Source organism: Lutjanus erythropterus, chromosome 7 (assembly GCF_056507025.1).
Source record: "Lutjanus erythropterus isolate fLutEry1 chromosome 7, fLutEry1.hap2, whole genome shotgun sequence".
Taxonomy (NCBI): Eukaryota; Metazoa; Chordata; class Actinopteri; order Lutjaniformes; family Lutjanidae; genus Lutjanus; species Lutjanus erythropterus.
In genome coordinates, this window is record NC_139323.1 from 31,880,365 (window position 1) to 31,896,396 (window position 16,032).

At 43.6% G+C, this 16,032-nt stretch overlaps 1 protein-coding gene across 1 annotated transcript in view; it reads left to right on the top strand.

Moving 5' to 3' along the window:
* The window catches only part of mast2 (microtubule associated serine/threonine kinase 2), a 210,555-nt gene extending 196,509 nt beyond the window's left edge, over positions 1-14,046 (top strand). The window contains exons 14-33 of the mRNA XM_084723557.1: positions 1,113-1,245; positions 1,391-1,458; positions 1,745-1,848; positions 1,959-2,167; positions 2,253-2,391; positions 2,614-2,746; positions 3,030-3,195; positions 4,276-4,377; positions 4,718-4,840; positions 4,927-5,036; positions 6,138-6,292; positions 6,533-6,675; positions 6,789-6,968; positions 7,084-7,344; positions 7,450-7,676; positions 9,512-9,634; positions 9,772-9,908; positions 10,008-10,198; positions 10,464-11,017; positions 12,191-14,046. Of these exons, the coding sequence (XP_084579683.1) occupies positions 1,113-1,245; positions 1,391-1,458; positions 1,745-1,848; positions 1,959-2,167; positions 2,253-2,391; positions 2,614-2,746; positions 3,030-3,195; positions 4,276-4,377; positions 4,718-4,840; positions 4,927-5,036; positions 6,138-6,292; positions 6,533-6,675; positions 6,789-6,968; positions 7,084-7,344; positions 7,450-7,676; positions 9,512-9,634; positions 9,772-9,908; positions 10,008-10,198; positions 10,464-11,017; positions 12,191-13,744 (4,812 nt within the window). The 3' untranslated portion in view covers positions 13,745-14,046. The remainder of the gene's footprint in view (positions 1-1,112; positions 1,246-1,390; positions 1,459-1,744; positions 1,849-1,958; positions 2,168-2,252; positions 2,392-2,613; positions 2,747-3,029; positions 3,196-4,275; positions 4,378-4,717; positions 4,841-4,926; positions 5,037-6,137; positions 6,293-6,532; positions 6,676-6,788; positions 6,969-7,083; positions 7,345-7,449; positions 7,677-9,511; positions 9,635-9,771; positions 9,909-10,007; positions 10,199-10,463; positions 11,018-12,190) is intronic.
* The last annotated feature ends 1,986 nt before the right edge of the window (positions 14,047-16,032 follow it).

The following is a 16,032-nucleotide window of genomic DNA, read 5'->3' on the forward strand; positions in this document are numbered from 1 at the left end:
ACACCTCTCAGCTGGTGGGGCAGGGTTTTATATATGAATTGCAGAGGCACTTTCTCCATCCTTCACACTGAGCTCCCTCAGCTGAGATGGTCCACATTTGGGGTCAAACAGGTGAATCCAACTGTGTGCGAATCCAGAAATGAGATGAGACAGAAAAGATAAAGAAAGACTGAAAAAAACGTGTAGAAGACAGAGGGGTAATTGGTGGAGTGGTAGAGGGTGAGGAGAAGGAGGGGGAGGGACGAAGTGGAGGCTGCCCTGATGCTCACATCGGTGGTTTTGACTAATCACATGCAGCTGAAGCTGTGACACCATACAGGATGGGTTTTTATAAATGGAAGCACACAGATAGAAGAGGGGGCAGGGAGTGTGTGTGTGTTTACACGTACTGTATACTGTAAATTCGGTGTGTGTGTGTGTGTGTGTGTGTGTGTGTGTGTTACGAAAGTGGGGGTGTAACAGCAGTGGTGTTTGTGTCTTTGTCAGAGGACACAGGAGTTAAATTGCAGTGTACAGGAACAAAAACCTCAGTCCTCCCCTCATTTTGTCGTCTCCCTTGACTCGCAAACAGGACTGCAGTCAGGACCATTCAGCTCAAATCTAAAACTGAATCTAAAGACTGGAAATAAGACAAGACCAAACTTGAAACCAGCATTCACTAAGTTTTTTAGTTTTTTTTTTTTCTTTTTATTCAAGTATCAGCTCTCTTAAAACATCATTCACTCAGTTTGATCAGTCAGATTAATTGCTTCAGTCATTTTTGGGCAAAAATATCAAACATTTGTTGGTTTTCTTTGCAACTTACAGTAAATAAGGGGTCTTTGAATTGGACTATCAGTTGAACAAAGAAGCAATTTTAGGGCTGAATGAATCAAATTAAAAAACAAATTTGACAGAAAGTTAAAGCCAGTGTAGCAACTGAACTACTTACATTTTATTTTATTTTCAGATAGAAATAAATGGCTTTCAAACAGCAGCGCCAACAAGTGAAGCAAAACTTTCAGGACATTAATATACTTTTTGTAAATATTAATCATTGCTGGTGTTTGCGTGGCTCTCCTCCCCTCTCCCCCTCTCTCCCTTCACTCCATCCCTGTCTCCCTCCTTTGCAGGAGTTTGATCCCGAGGAGTTTTATCATTTGTTGGAAGCAGCAGAGGGCCATGCCAAGGAGGGTCAAGGCATCAAATCTGACATCCCCCGATACATCATCAGCCAGCTGGGCCTCACCAGGGACCCCCTGGAGGGTAACAACCAACTCACAGTCACCATTTAGTTTTATTTTATTTGTGTATAGTCAGATCATGCTGAAAATATTTTTTCTCTGTCACTTTATTTCCCTGATACCTCCTCTGCTGCCTTGGTTTATAATTAATACTTGTGTCTCTGTAGAAATGGCCCAGCTGAGCAGCTATGACAGCGGGAACCCAGAAACCCCAGAGACTGATGACTCCGTGGATGTGAGTACATAATCATATCATTATCATGTTTAATAGGTGTCATGTCTGTCAGCATGAGCTAAATAAAACATTGTCTCTGCAAAGGAAATTATATAAAGCCTGAGATTTTCTTAATTAACATTCAGTTCAGCCATTTATAGTTTTTTTTCAAATAGATTTTCATATATATTATCTCCAAAAAGTTAGTTCTTTATCTTTAAAGCAAAAAGTATCAGCCTTAGTTAGTGCATAAAGAAATAATTATTTGCATCTCTTTGATTATAAACATCGTGTCTGTGTGTTTCAGAGTCGAGGCACCACAGTCCCAGCAGCTCCACCCCAGACTAAAACCAAAACACCTCGAGAGGAAGACTTTGAAAACATCAAGCTCATCAGTAACGGAGCCTACGGGTAAAACAGCATAAGATTTACTTTGATATTCTAATATTAATACACAGTTTCTGCATTACAAAAGATTGAATGGATATATGTTATGACTGAATGTCTTTCTCCCTTTACAGTGCTGTGTTTCTGGTGCGTCACAAGGAGACGCGGCAGCGTTTTGCCATGAAGAAGATCAACAAGCAGAACCTGATCCTGAGGAACCAGATCCAACAGGCCTTCGTGGAGCGAGACATCCTGACGTTCGCTGAGAACCCGTTCGTCGTCTCCATGTTCTGTTCTTTTGAGACCAGGAGGCACCTCTGCATGGTGATGGAGTATGTGGAGGGTAAGATTATTAATTATAGTTAAGGTTTATTAAGATTCACAGAAGTAGAGGTGTTGTGTTTAATGTTGTTGACCGTCCTCTGCAGGGGGAGACTGCGCTACGCTGCTGAAGAATATCGGAGCGTTGCCGGTCGATATGGCTCGTATGTACTTTGCAGAGACTGTCCTTGCATTAGAATATCTTCACAACTATGGCATCGTACACAGAGACCTCAAACCTGACAAGTAAGACACAAACACACACACAGTTATATTTTCCTGATATAGTCATAACATTACTTAACATTCAGCACATTAATACAAATGGATGTGTTGTCTAATTATTTCATACACCAACATTAATTTTTCCTGATAATGATGATTTGTTTGATAATTATCTTTATTGAAAAATTGTGTCAAAAACTAATCCAGTATTTGGACTTGAACCTTCCATCTTCTTCTCTGCAGTCTTCTCATCACTTCCATGGGACACATTAAGCTGACAGACTTCGGTCTCTCTAAGATCGGTTTGATGAGTTTGACTACAAACTTGTATGAAGGACACATAGAGAAAGACACCAGAGAGTTCCTCGATAAACAGGTACCAGCTCACCTCTTTACCTTCAACCAAGATTTTTCTCTCTTTTTGTGCCCAAAATGATGATTTTTTTTTTTTTCATTTTTCTGTTGCTATGTAATAAAATGTCATAAGATGTCAAAAGTGCACAGTTGCAGTTGTTTAAAGAAGTTACTGATATTTATAAAACATCTACAGGCATTTCTTTTAGCTGCTAGCCCGTGCTGTCAGCTTTCTTGAAAATCAAATGCACCTCTGTACCTTTTTCCCTCCCAAGCTGATTTTCTGCCTGTTGATGCCTCCTCAGGTGTGCGGCACTCCAGAGTACATCGCCCCAGAGGTGATCCTGCGTCAGGGCTACGGGAAGCCAGTGGACTGGTGGGCGATGGGAGTCATCCTGTATGAGTTCCTGGTGGGCTGCGCCCCCTTCTTCGGAGACACACCGGAGGAGCTGTTCGGTCAGGTCATCAGTGGTGAGTAGAAGTGCTGAGAGACTACAACTGCAATTGAACACCAGTTCTGCTTTTCCACATATTTCTGTAGATTCATCTGTTATTGCAGTCAGCCCATATGGACTTATTGGGTCACTTTTAATGTTGTTATTGTCATACACAATACAACATCCGTGTGTATCATAAAAATGTGGAATATCTGGTAACTTTTGATGAAAACCTCAAAAAAAGCTACTGTGTGCAGAAGACACTGACATCATTAGACAGCAGGAAAAAGTCTCAGGCAGGTTAATATGTTCATACAGCAGGGATCAAATGCTTAAAAATGAATGTTGTCCAGTTCCTGTGCTTCAATGAAGGTGTTATTACCGCCTGTCTGAATGTTTAATGTTTGAGCCCGAGGGTCCGGGCTGAGAGATGAGCAGACAGCAGATAAAATGATCAGAAATGGTCAGATAGAGACATTCCTTACATCACAGACTCGACTCATGAGGAATAAAATCAATTGTGATTTCTCTCCTGCATTCGTTTCTCCTTTGAATTCTCTTTGATGAAAGGGCAAGTCAATGATCATAAACCTGTATTGATCCATGCATGTCTCTTTTATGACTGTCTGACTCTGCCTCTCCACATTGATGCACTGTGGTGATAAAGAACGGAGGGCCTCCTTGTGCCTTGGATGTGCTTTTTAATGTATTTTTATCCTCCTGCACAGTGTTTGTCATCAAGGCGCAGATGTGGGACCAACAAACGGAAACTGTTGCACGATTAACCTAAACAGAAACTACATATTAATGAGACAGTGGAAACAAACGTGTGCAAACATATCTGCTACTTAAAGGATAATTCTGGTTTATTACAACTTGGGTCTTATTATTGAAGTTTTCTAACAGTTGCAGCAACATCGTATGGTACAAGTATAGAAGAGTCAAGGAAAAGGGGAAACATGGTTGTTTTTCAGTTGGGCTTACAAAAGTCAGAGAACCAGACATTTATTGGATCACTTCATGTTTGTTTTCTCACCAGTGAAGAAAGCTACAGTGTTTGCTGTGACACCAAAGATCAACGTGTTTTCTGCTGTTTGTGTGTTTGTTTTGTTAGATGAGATCATCTGGCCAGAGGAGGATGAAGCTCTGCCTCAGGAGGCTCAGGACCTCATCTCCAAACTACTGAGACAAAATCCTCTGGAGAGACTGGGCACAGGTAAAGTTTGTTTTTTGTTTTGTTTTTTTGTATTTTTTTCCCAGGAACCTGTTTGTCTTTGTTCACTTTTTTTTTGCTGCCCTTGTGTGTTAGTTTGTTCTGTGTTCCCTCAGTTCTCTGTCAGGATGGTTCTGCTGTCTTGTCAGTTTTTCTTTGGATTTTTTTTTATGCTACACATACGAAGGTGCAGACCAAGTGTTTTGCCCAGAGCTGGTCAAATTTGATACTGTACTTGCTGTTGTCTGTTCTCATCTGTCTCATGCTGTTTCCTCCTTCTCTGTTCCTTCTCGTTTCATCCTAACAAAACCCCCCCTTCTCCGTCTATCCTTCATCTCCACAGGTAGCGCCTTTGAGGTGAAGCAGCACCCTTTCTTCACAGAGCTGGACTGGAACAGCCTGTTGAGGCAGAAGGCCGAGTTCATTCCACAGCTGGAGTCTGAGGACGACACCAGCTACTTTGACAGTACGTCTCTCTCTGATCGCTTCATTCAAATCCCTCTGAAAGTCATCGACATACAACAGCCTGATCACCGTGTGTTTCTCTCTCAGCTCGGTCTGATCGGTACCACCACATTGATTCTGAAGAAGAGGACGACACCAATGACGATGAACACGTGGAGATTCGACAGTTCTCCTCCTGCTCACCTCGCTTCAGCAAGGTACGTGAAAATACGTCCTTATGCATGTCAGACATGAAAATAATACACCGATGACATTGAATCAACTTTGAAATAAATGAAGCAGTTTCTGAGATGTGAGCTTTTGAAAATGTAGCTTTAAAGATAAGTATTTTTTTTTATTGTTAATCAGTTATATAATCTGTAAAACTATGCCTATAAAACTTTGTAGAGATTTTAATAATGTTCTAGTGCACTAGTCATTTAATGCACTAGTTCATGAAAAACTGCACAAACTTGAGTGAAACAAATCTATATCCCAAAGTCTGTCACTATTTGTATTTTTGAAACAGATTCAAATCCAAATGCAGATGTGGATGTTTTCTTGGTTGTTTTAGTTTAAAATTTAAAAATGATTGACTGGGGTTTTAATAGTGTATTTATAGTTCATCAGTAGTTCTTGCTGTGTGCTTGAGAACAATAAGATGAGATTAGAACTGCAACGATTATCTGCAATTATCAATCAATAATAAATTAATCTCCAACTATTTTGATAATGGATTACTGTTTTTGAGTAATTGTTTAAGGAAAAAAAGTCAAAATTCTCTGACTCATCTTCTTAAACTGAATATCTTTGGGTTGTGGGCAAAATAAGACATTTGAGGGCATCATCTCAGTCTTTGGAAAAAGCTGATTGACATTTTTCACCATTGTTTATTAATAGGAGCTTAATCCACAATGAAAATTATCATTAGTTGCATCCCTGAAGAGAAGTGAAGAGAATAGAAGATAAGAAAGAACTTTAATTATCCCAAAGGAAATTCTAGTGCCAGCAATTGCTCAAAAATGACAATAACAGAAGAGTAAAAACAATAGAGTAATAAATGTGTGAGTGTATGAAAAGTAAATGCCAACACCAGTGACTAATGGAAGAACAATACAAGTAAGGAACTGGGTTAAAAAAAAAAAAAGGTAAGGTAAAATAAGTAAACTAAAATAGAAAAGTGGTATTGACAGTTATATTGAAAAGAAATAACACATGATGTTGAAAAAAAAAGATATTGCCATGATTGATAAAAGGTTTAAGGTGGCATCAGATACAAAACATGAAATGTTGCATCACGTATGTCATGTTGTGTTCAGGTGTACAGCAGTATGGAGCGTCTGTCTCTGCACGAGGAGAAGAGGACTCCTCCTCCTACCAAACGCAGCCTCAGTGAGGAGGGAGGAGACCGAATCGACAGCCTGAGCGGACTCAAGTCCAGAGATCGATCCTGGCTGGTGGGATCTCCAGAGATGTGAGTTCTTCACCTCCACTAAAACACACAGTCACAGCCATTTGTCTACATTCCTAGAGAACATATTGGCTATGGACACAAAGAAGAGTTGTGTTTAAATCCTCCTATATGTTTTAATAATCAGAAATCAGTATTTTTTATCACCATGGTCCACATTGTCTCAGTGTGAGCTGGTACTTGGTTTGTTGTGTTTTAGACCTGAACATGTTTCTTATCTCCTCTCTAACTTCACCTCTCCAGCCTGAGGAAGCGTCTATCTGTCTCTGAGTCGTCCCACACAGAGAGCGATTCAAGTCCACCGCTGACCGTCCGGAGACGCTGCTGTTCTGCCATCATTGAGATGCCACGCTTCGCCATCTCCTCAGAGGAGGAGGGAGGCCAAGGTAAAAAAAAAATCTAAAGAGTTTAGTTGTAGAGCTGAAGTAGTTACCAACTAATTCTAAACTGAATTTAATGAGGTATAATGCAGATCCTGACTCTGTTGTTCGTCTCTCAGGTGCAGCTGCAAGTCGTAAGAGTCCCAGCCTGTTGGGTCCGAGCACAGTGAGGGGCCCGCGGAGTGACGAGCTGCCCCTCGCCATCCCAGAGCTCCCAGTGGAGAGAGAGCTGAAGCTTGATGAGTCTCCCACCACACCGAGCTCCACCTCCAGTCAGCTGAGCAAGGCCACGCTCACACGTCAGTACAAACACACACTGCAGAGTCACAGGGATTACATGACAACATGAGGCAAAGCTACACACGTCCTCATGCATGTTACATTCACTTACATTCCTCTACGTTGTTCCTGCAGCGGGTAGTTCAGGTGACGTGTCTGACCGTGGCACCAGAGGTAACGGCAGTAATGGCAGCACCAGCGCAGCGGCAAAAGGTGCAGCGGACAGCGACTCTCCATCGACTCCGAGAGCCATCAGCGACCTGGCGGCTCGCAGGGCTCGCCATCGGCTGCTTTCTGGAGATACAGACAAACACACGGCGACGCCGAGCTCCAGACCACTCAACAAGGTCATCAAGTCGGCCTCCGCCACCACGCTGTCCCTGATGATCCCTGCAGGTCAGTGTGAGGAGATACTGCTGCTCAAGATTCAAGTTCTATTTAGTATTTAAAAGACTTCATATCGACACTGACCAACACAAATGTCCGTTATCTGTCCATTAGACCACCACGGAGCCTCTCCTCTGGCCAGCCCGATGTCACCTCACTCACTGTCGTCCAATCCATCATCACGGGACTCCTCCCCAAGCCGAGACCTGTCCCCGGCCGTGACCAGCGTCAAACCCGCCATCGTGATCCACAGAGCGGGCAAGAAGTACGGCTTCACGCTGAGGGCCATTCGAGTGTACATGGGAGACTCTGACATCTACACTGTCCACCACATGGTCTGGGTGAGTGCCACCGGTGTCACCGTGACGCATATTCATTGTGATTTTCCAAAAAGATTGAGCTGTCAGTTACACAATTATTTTTACGGACAGAGAAGTCAATTTATTTTAAAAACAATTAACATGACCAAAGTCCTTAAAAAAACAAATGGGGAAAAAAAGAAAAACACAAAGACAAACATAAAACGCATCAGAAAACCAGAGAACAGATAATTTGGTGTGACTTGCAGACTTTTGGAGATATCGACCATAGAGATGTCTGCCTTCTCTGCCCAAAAACTACATTTTATTCAACACCTGTGTCTCTTTCCAGAAATAATAACCTGGAGTTTGTTGTGAGCAGTTTCATAGATGAACTACTTTCTTTCTACAGTAGAATCTACCTACATAAAACTGTTAATGTCTGTTAATTATCGTAACTGGGAGATAATTGCTGGAAAGAGACACTGGTGTTGAATTTGTCAAATATATATTTTTTTCGCACTTTGAGCACCACATGCCGAGTACCATTTAGTCTCATTATATTGGAGAGAAGGCAGACATCTCCAAAACTCTGCAACTCACACCAAAACCAGACGGATAAATAGCACTACAGGTAAGAGGAAAAATGTGCATTTTTGCATTTTTTATTTGGGTCCAACTGTCCCTTTAAGGCGTTCAGTGGTGGGGCTGATTGAACATATAGAGGGAGGCAGTTTCATAATTTGGGCCCAGCTACAGAAAAAACACGACGACCTTTACACCTTGAACGACTATCTGTGAAGGAAAGATGCAGTTCATTTGCTGCAGTTTAAGTGGCAGTTTAAGTAGAGTGAGCCTTGTTCAAAGCTTTACAAAACGAAAAGTAAAATCTTGTGTTCAACCCTAAATTTTACTGCTAACAAATACAATGAACTTAAAATCAGAGTAACAACTTTTTTTTTTTTTTTTTTAGCAGACGTGCAGCCGCATTTTGCAGCAGCTGAAAGCGAGACAGAGCACTTTGACTGACAGATAAGAGTATTCAGTAGTCCAAATATACACTTGCTTAAAACTCTAAGATGGTAAAAACATTGTTAAGATCAGTGTTTGTTTATCAGATTTAAGATTAAAGATGCTTAGCTTAGAGTTTGACATAATCAGAGTATTGTGCCTGGTCACAAACTACATTTTTTGACTATATTAACTATCTATATTACTATATTTAGTTTTAAGAAGTTACTAACTTCCAATGCTAGACATCATTTAGGCTGTCAAATAGATGTCTAAACATATCAGAGAATCTTCACATGTAATGTAAATTTATCCACCTCGTCCTGAATATAATAAAATGAGGAGTTCAGATGTCAGGTGCAGCCATTTTGATGTGAAACAGTAGGGAAGACACAGACGCTACCAACGATGCTAATTCATATTCCATTCCATTCGGGTCAAACTGTGACTGGGTGCTGCTATTGTGCTTGCAAGCTCACTGGAAGGTCTCTGCTACACTAAATGGAACGTGACATTAATTAGTGTATTTGGTAACACCTCTGCTGTGATGAGAGAGGTCAATCAACTTAATGGAAAATGAAAAGAAAAGAAGAAAAAAGCTTCTGTGACACAGGTATTAATATCAGATAAGTGTATTATTATTGAGGTGTAGTTGGTTCAGAATCACTGTGTGGTCGTGTCGGTGTGGTTGCAGTGAGTTGGGATTCTTGTTGTTGACAGAAGATGGCAGTAAACAACAAGAGAAGAGGCTCAGCCCATCTACCTGCATCTCTCCTCTTCCTCTGTCTCTCGTTCTCTTCCTCACTCATTCTTTTCTCCCCTTTTTTCTTTCATTCCTCTGACCGTCTCTCTCTGTTCACCCTCAGCATGTAGAGGAAGGAGGTCCAGCCCACGAGGCGGGACTGAGAGAGGGAGACCTGATCACCCACGTCAACGGAGAGCCGGTTCATGGTCTGGTTCACACAGAGGTGGTGGAGCTCATACTGAAGGTACAGACACAAAACACTACACATGTAGATCTCTTTTTTGTAAATAAATGTTTCAGATATTCTGCACTGAAACTGAAATAAAAATTAAGTCTGAACACAAAAATCTACACCTCTGATAATCCGCCTGTCATCCTCAGAGTGGTGCCAAAGTGTCCATCTCTGCCACCCCGTTTGAGAACACGTCCATCAAGGTCGGCCCCGCCCGAAAGACGAGCCACAAATCCAAGATGGCGAGACGCAACAAGAAAAGCAAGACCAAGGAGGGACAGGACAGGTGGGACACACACCTGTGTTACATCAGATATCACTTTGTGTGTATTTATTTGTGTGGATTCGTTCTTTAATGTGTGTTGTTGTTGTGCGTTTGGAGCAGCAGTAAGAAGAGGACGTCTCTGTTCAGGAAGATCACCAAGCAGGCGTCTCTCCTCCACACCAGCCGCAGTTTGTCCTCTCTGAACCGCTCCCTGTCCTCGGGGGAGAGCGGCCCCGGCTCGCCCACACACAACCTGTCACCACGGAGCCCGACACAGGGCTACAGGTCCACACCCGACTCCGCCCACTCAGGTGAGACACACAGACAAACACTTATCTGTTCACAACAAAACAAAAACTGCTTCTTCTCTGTATAACTAATGACAATCCCTCGTATAATAGTAGAAAATATACACATTTAATTGTATTTACATGTACAATTACTTACATATAAAAAAGAAAGTGCTAGTATGTATATATACCACTATACACCAAATCTTCAAGGATTGTAGCACTCAGTCATATTAATGAATCTGAACCTGATATATGATTAATGTACCTCCTCTCTCCCCCGCAGTTGGTGGAAACTCATCTCAGAGCAGCTCTCCCAGCTCCAGCGTCCCAAACTCCCCGGCGAGCTCAGGCCACATCAGACCCAGCTCCCTGCACGGCCTCGCCCCGAAGCTGCAGCGCCAGTACCGCTCACCTAGACGCAAGTCTGCCGGCAACATCCCCCTCTCCCCGCTGGCCCGCACGCCTTCGCCCACCCCTCAGAGCAGCTCGCCGCAGCGCTCTCCCTCCCCACTGCCCAGCCACGCTCTGGGACAGTCTGCGGTGGGTCAGTCGTTCCCTGTGAAGCTCCACTCCTCCCCTCCTCTGGTGAGGCAGATATCCAGACCAAAGAGCGCCGAGCCTCCACGCTCTCCGCTCCTGAAGAGGGTGCAGTCAGCTGAGAAACTGGCCGCCTCCCTCTCTAGCTCCCCCTCTTCTCCCTCCGGTGTGGCAGCAGCGGGGGAGAAGAAGCTGCCGGTCGGAGCCTCTGTAGGGAGCAGGAAACACAGTCTGGACATCTCACACTCAGAATTTAAGAAAGAGATTCTGCAGAGAGAACCGAGTCTACAGAGTCTTCAGGTACGAGTTTGTCACAGGGACTTCAAGTTCACAACATATTGAGTCCACAAGAGTGTCTTTAAATTTGACATTTCCAAGGTTAACTTCAGTACTGCAGCAAAAGTGATACTGTACCCTCACTTTCACTAAAAGTGTTTTTGCCCCTGACAAGCTCAGATTGTTATTCTAAGTGTCTGACAACATTAAGGAAAAGATCCCAGAGATAGATCTTGTTCTAAAGAGTAAAATCCTTCTTGTTCTCAACTGCTTCTTCACTCAGTATTTAAAAAGTTTGCCAAAGCAGGCACAATAAAATGTGATAAATACTAGGTGCTGAATGGACGTATATGTCAAAAAAGGAAAAACAGTCCTCTCACTTGGTAATACTCTAATGAACATCTACTAATATACCACAATTCAGACATCATCAGTGATTGCCCCGAAAAGTCACATTGTTTTATATTAAAAAATGATCATGTGAGTGTTATCTAGTGTGCAGACTAGATATTTTTTTCTTTTTATTGTTATTTTTTACCCTTTAAAACACCAGGAGTTGCACACAAACCATCCAACTGTGGAGACCAGACTTTGAACAGAGCAAGAAACCTGTTTCTGGGGTATAAAATGGATCTCACTCTTAAGGATCTCAGACTTAGAATAACAATTTGAGCCTGTCAGCAGCAAAACAAGCATTTTTAGTGAACATACTTTTATAATGCGCAGTTGCCCATTGGGATTACATTGCAGATGAGTTTCGCTATTGATGGCTGCAGCAGTCTCGCTCAGTACTGGACCAATTTTAAACATTTTTTTCCCAATAACGTCCACGTTGAAAACTGCATTAGTTACCCTTTAACAGAATAATGGTGGCAGCATTTCTTTAAAGATTTATCAGCTAGAGATATTACTTACACAATGTTTAAGAAGTGGTTGTCACATTCATATGTAGCGGCTGGGGGAGTGTTTATGACTGAGGGGGAAAAAAAGAGTGGTAGAGCTATGAATCTGAATTTGGTCCGTTTCATTTCACATAAACACGTCTACACAAACTGGCTTTTTATTTTGCAAAATAGCAAATCTCTCTATTAAAGCCATCTTATTCACTGTAGTGTAGCTGCTCACTTTACTGCGCATATTGTGGGATTTTTACATCAGTGGCAAATATATTCTGTTTTCTTCCTCACCTATCCTCAGGAGTCAGCCAGTGAGGGTCTGCTGTCCTCAGCAGGACGTGGCGTGGAGAAGGGCAGCCTGCAGAAACACTCCTCCTCATCCAGGAAGTTAGGGCGTCAGGAAGGGGACGGCGCCCTCAGCGGCGTGTCCGGCTCGCTGGGCCTAGCCCCCGGGAAGAGCAAGCTGAAGGACAAACTCTCCGCCATCCGGCAGGACAGAGCTGAGCGGAGGGAGTCGCTGCAGAAGCAAGACGCCATCCACGAGGTCGATTCATCCGAGGACGAGACAGACGAGGGCTCAGAGGACAGCCAGGACGGACGCAGGGGGGCAACCTTCACCCCTCCTCCCCTGCTGAGGCCCACCACTGTGAGGACGGGCCCCGGAGGCACTCTGCCATCCCTGTGCCTGTCCCCCTCCACCCCCCACGCCACGTTCTCCCACACAGGGCCTTCGCAGGTGGGCAGGCCCACTCCCTCACACACCCTCCCCTCCGTCACAGAAACGAAGCAGAGTTCTCCCTTACCAGGAGTAAAAGACGCAAGGTCCACCTCAACCGGAGAAGACAGCGCAAGACAAGAGAGGAAGGTTTTGGGGCCGAGCGCAAAACCCACTCAGGTCCCCCTTCCCTTCTCCACCCCAGGCAGTGCATTCATCTCAGTCAGCAAGGACACGTTCCTTAAGCCAAGTCCTCCACCTGACCCAAAGAGTGTCAGGGGGAAGACGGCACCATCAGACACCAGGACAGAGGACCAAACCCCAGACAGCCCTAGAACAACAGCCCCCTCTACTACGATCACAAGTACCACCACAAACAGCACAGACTCCAGAACTACCACCACTACTACAGACTGCAGACCCACAGGCAGCCCAGAGACACCCCGCACCTCCTGCTCCTCCCCTGGAATCCCCAAGGAGAAGAAGGAGGCTGACAACCGGAGACTTTGTGCTGCTGCCGCCGCCGCTGCTGCATCATCCTCCTCCACGTCTTGCTCCAGCTCCAGTTCCTGCTCCCCTGTCCCGCCCCCTGAGAGTGGCATGGAGAAAGTCGTCTCCCAGCTTGCGACGGTAGCTAAGAGCGTTCTGGGTCCAGTCAAACTTAGCACCGCTGTGGACAAGAGCCAGAAGGAGCAGAAACCATCCAGAGGAGGCACCCCAGATGTCCCACCACTTGAATTCCCCCCTAAACAGCTCCAAACGCCTCAGTCGCCTCATCTTTCGGAGACTTCAACCAGCCAGAAAATGGTTTCCTTACCCACCACCTCACAGAGGTCATCGGCCAAATCCTCAACCCCGAAAGACTGCGCAACCCCACCGCCATCCTCCAAGGACATCCCAGAAAGGACCACATCAGGGTCTGCAGGACGGGAGAGCTTCACCACGCCTGCATCTGCACAGCGGCTGGGTGCAGCAACCGCTCAGCCTGCCCTCAACGCAATCCCCAGCTCCTCTGCATCATCTGAGCCACAGCGCAAGAGGTCCGAACCCCAGACGACAACTGCCACCTCCGCCACCACCACCACTAACACCGTGTCCACCTCCTCGCAACAAGACAAAGCAACCAGCAAGAAGACGTAGCAGCAAAGAGCAAAAGAACCAGAACAAAATGTACAGATCACACCACTCAGTGCTGGCTCGAGGTTTAAAACTCACACAAACTGCATGTTTGGAAGAAAACATTATTAGTTCCTTCACACTTATCAGAGAGTTTGACTTTCAGAGCAGAAGAAAGGTGTAGAGAGAGACAAAGAGCTATCAGAAGCAGAGACAGATGTGGTAGAACTAGTTCCATTCCAGCTGTTCTGTGCTGCTCTTAATGTTGTGTGTGTGTGTGTGTCCTGACTCTTTGGTTCCTGCTTTCAGACTAAAAGCCACGAAGAGTCAGCATTCTTTCTCTTTCTGCAAACATGTCCGGGGCCAGAAATAAAGAGCTCAGCGGTCCATGCACACATTACACACATTTTCTCGTGATCTTCTCGTGCTGCCTCATTAGCAGAACCTACACGCATGTTCCTCCAACAGATCAGGACGTGCCTTACTGAACACACTTTTCCCCTCTTCCCATTCTCTCCTCGCCCCACAATGTCTACTCAGCCATGACTGGAAGAAGATTGTATCTCAGCAATAAAGTGCAGCGTATGTTTAGCAATTTGTGTAAATGCATTACACTGTTTTTAATAGGACTAAATCTGCATCGTCGATGTACGCTCAGCACCCAGCTAACCAGGCCAAATCAAATTCTCCTCTCGTTGTTATCCCTAGTGATCCGACACTGCAGGTCTGCAAAACGGGAGACATTTTCCCTGAGCACAGCCTGCAGGCTGGTTCAGCGATTTAAGATGATTCCTGGGAATGTCAGAGCTGGATTAAATTTGTGTCCACTCTGATGTACCAAGTCTGCAGTCAGGAGCTATACTTTGTCCAAATCTACAGTTTGTTGTCCTGCAACTTGTGCACTTGCTTGCCCTCTCACAAAGAGCACCATACTTTCCCCCAGGCATGTGTTCGAGGCATTCATTACTGCCAAATAGCAGATATTAGATTTGAGGAAACATTCCCAGATCCGTTTCAAGTTTCAGTTCTTTCCCAGAAAATTTTTAAATGTCTGAAGAACATGACCTGCAGTGCAACATGTGACTGTTAGCTGAGATGCTGTCGAGTTGGGTTTCAATTATTGCATCCATTTTGGATCTGTTTTCAGCTTGGACTTAATTTATTTTCCAGATTTGCCCAATATGTGATTTTCAGAGCTGGTATCGATTATTAACGAAGAAGAAGACAGTGACAGATTTTTGGTCCTGATGTTCATTAGTCAAATTAGAGCATTTTTAAATTAATTTATCGTATCAGCAATAAAAAAAAGAAAATACAGACAAAACCCAACACTAGCATGTTAACATTAGCACGATTACAAATTAGTATGTAAAAGTATTAAGGCCAGGCATAAGAGGAGGAAATGTAAGAAAATATAAATCTGATATGGAAGTTTAAATTTTACTTTGCTTTTCAAGAAAACAGTCAAACTTCAGTTGTTGTTTTTTTCTTACTGAAAGTTCAACTTCCACCATTCTCAACAGTTCAACTTTATTCTTGACAGGGCTGCAACTAACTTTTTTTTCATTATCAGTTAATCCGCAGATTATTTCTATAATAATCAATAAACTATTTTAGTCCGTAAAATGTCAAAAAGAATGGTGAAAACATTTGTCACAATTTCCCAAAACCCAAAGTGACGTGTTCAGGTTGCCTCTTTTGTCCAAAATCCAAAGACTCTTCATTTATTGTCACAAATGACAAAGAAAATCAGTAAATCATGATTTTTGAGAAGTTTGGACATTTTTGCTTGAAAAATGACTGAGAAATAAATATTTAATTGATTATTAAATTAGCTGACAATTAACTGTCTTTCAATCAACTAATCAATTTGAATCGAATCGAATTTTAAAAAAAATCTTCCTCCTCACCTTTTCTTTCCTTTCGCCAGGCCCTAATACTTGTCTGTACAGTAGTCATCGATCTGATTCTTTACTTTCTACGACAGTCAGCAGAGTTAACTGGACTTGTTTGATGTGTTTTACCTGAGAACATCAGAGTCAGACTCCCTCTACCGGTACTTGAACTCAAAACACACGTATGGAAATGAAGCCAAGGATTTACGTGATTTTATTGGTCGCCTGCACTCACCTCCAAACGCACAAACAGCTTCGTCACATTATCGTTCATCTAAAGAATCCAAACTGAGCATGCTCAGACTGTTTCAGAAACACTGTTCTGTCGGGCCGCTGCCTTTTTATTTCTAGCTCCGCTCAGCCTCTGAAGGCTGCTGTAGTTTTATTTGGTATCTGGACCAACTTGCTGTGTTTTTT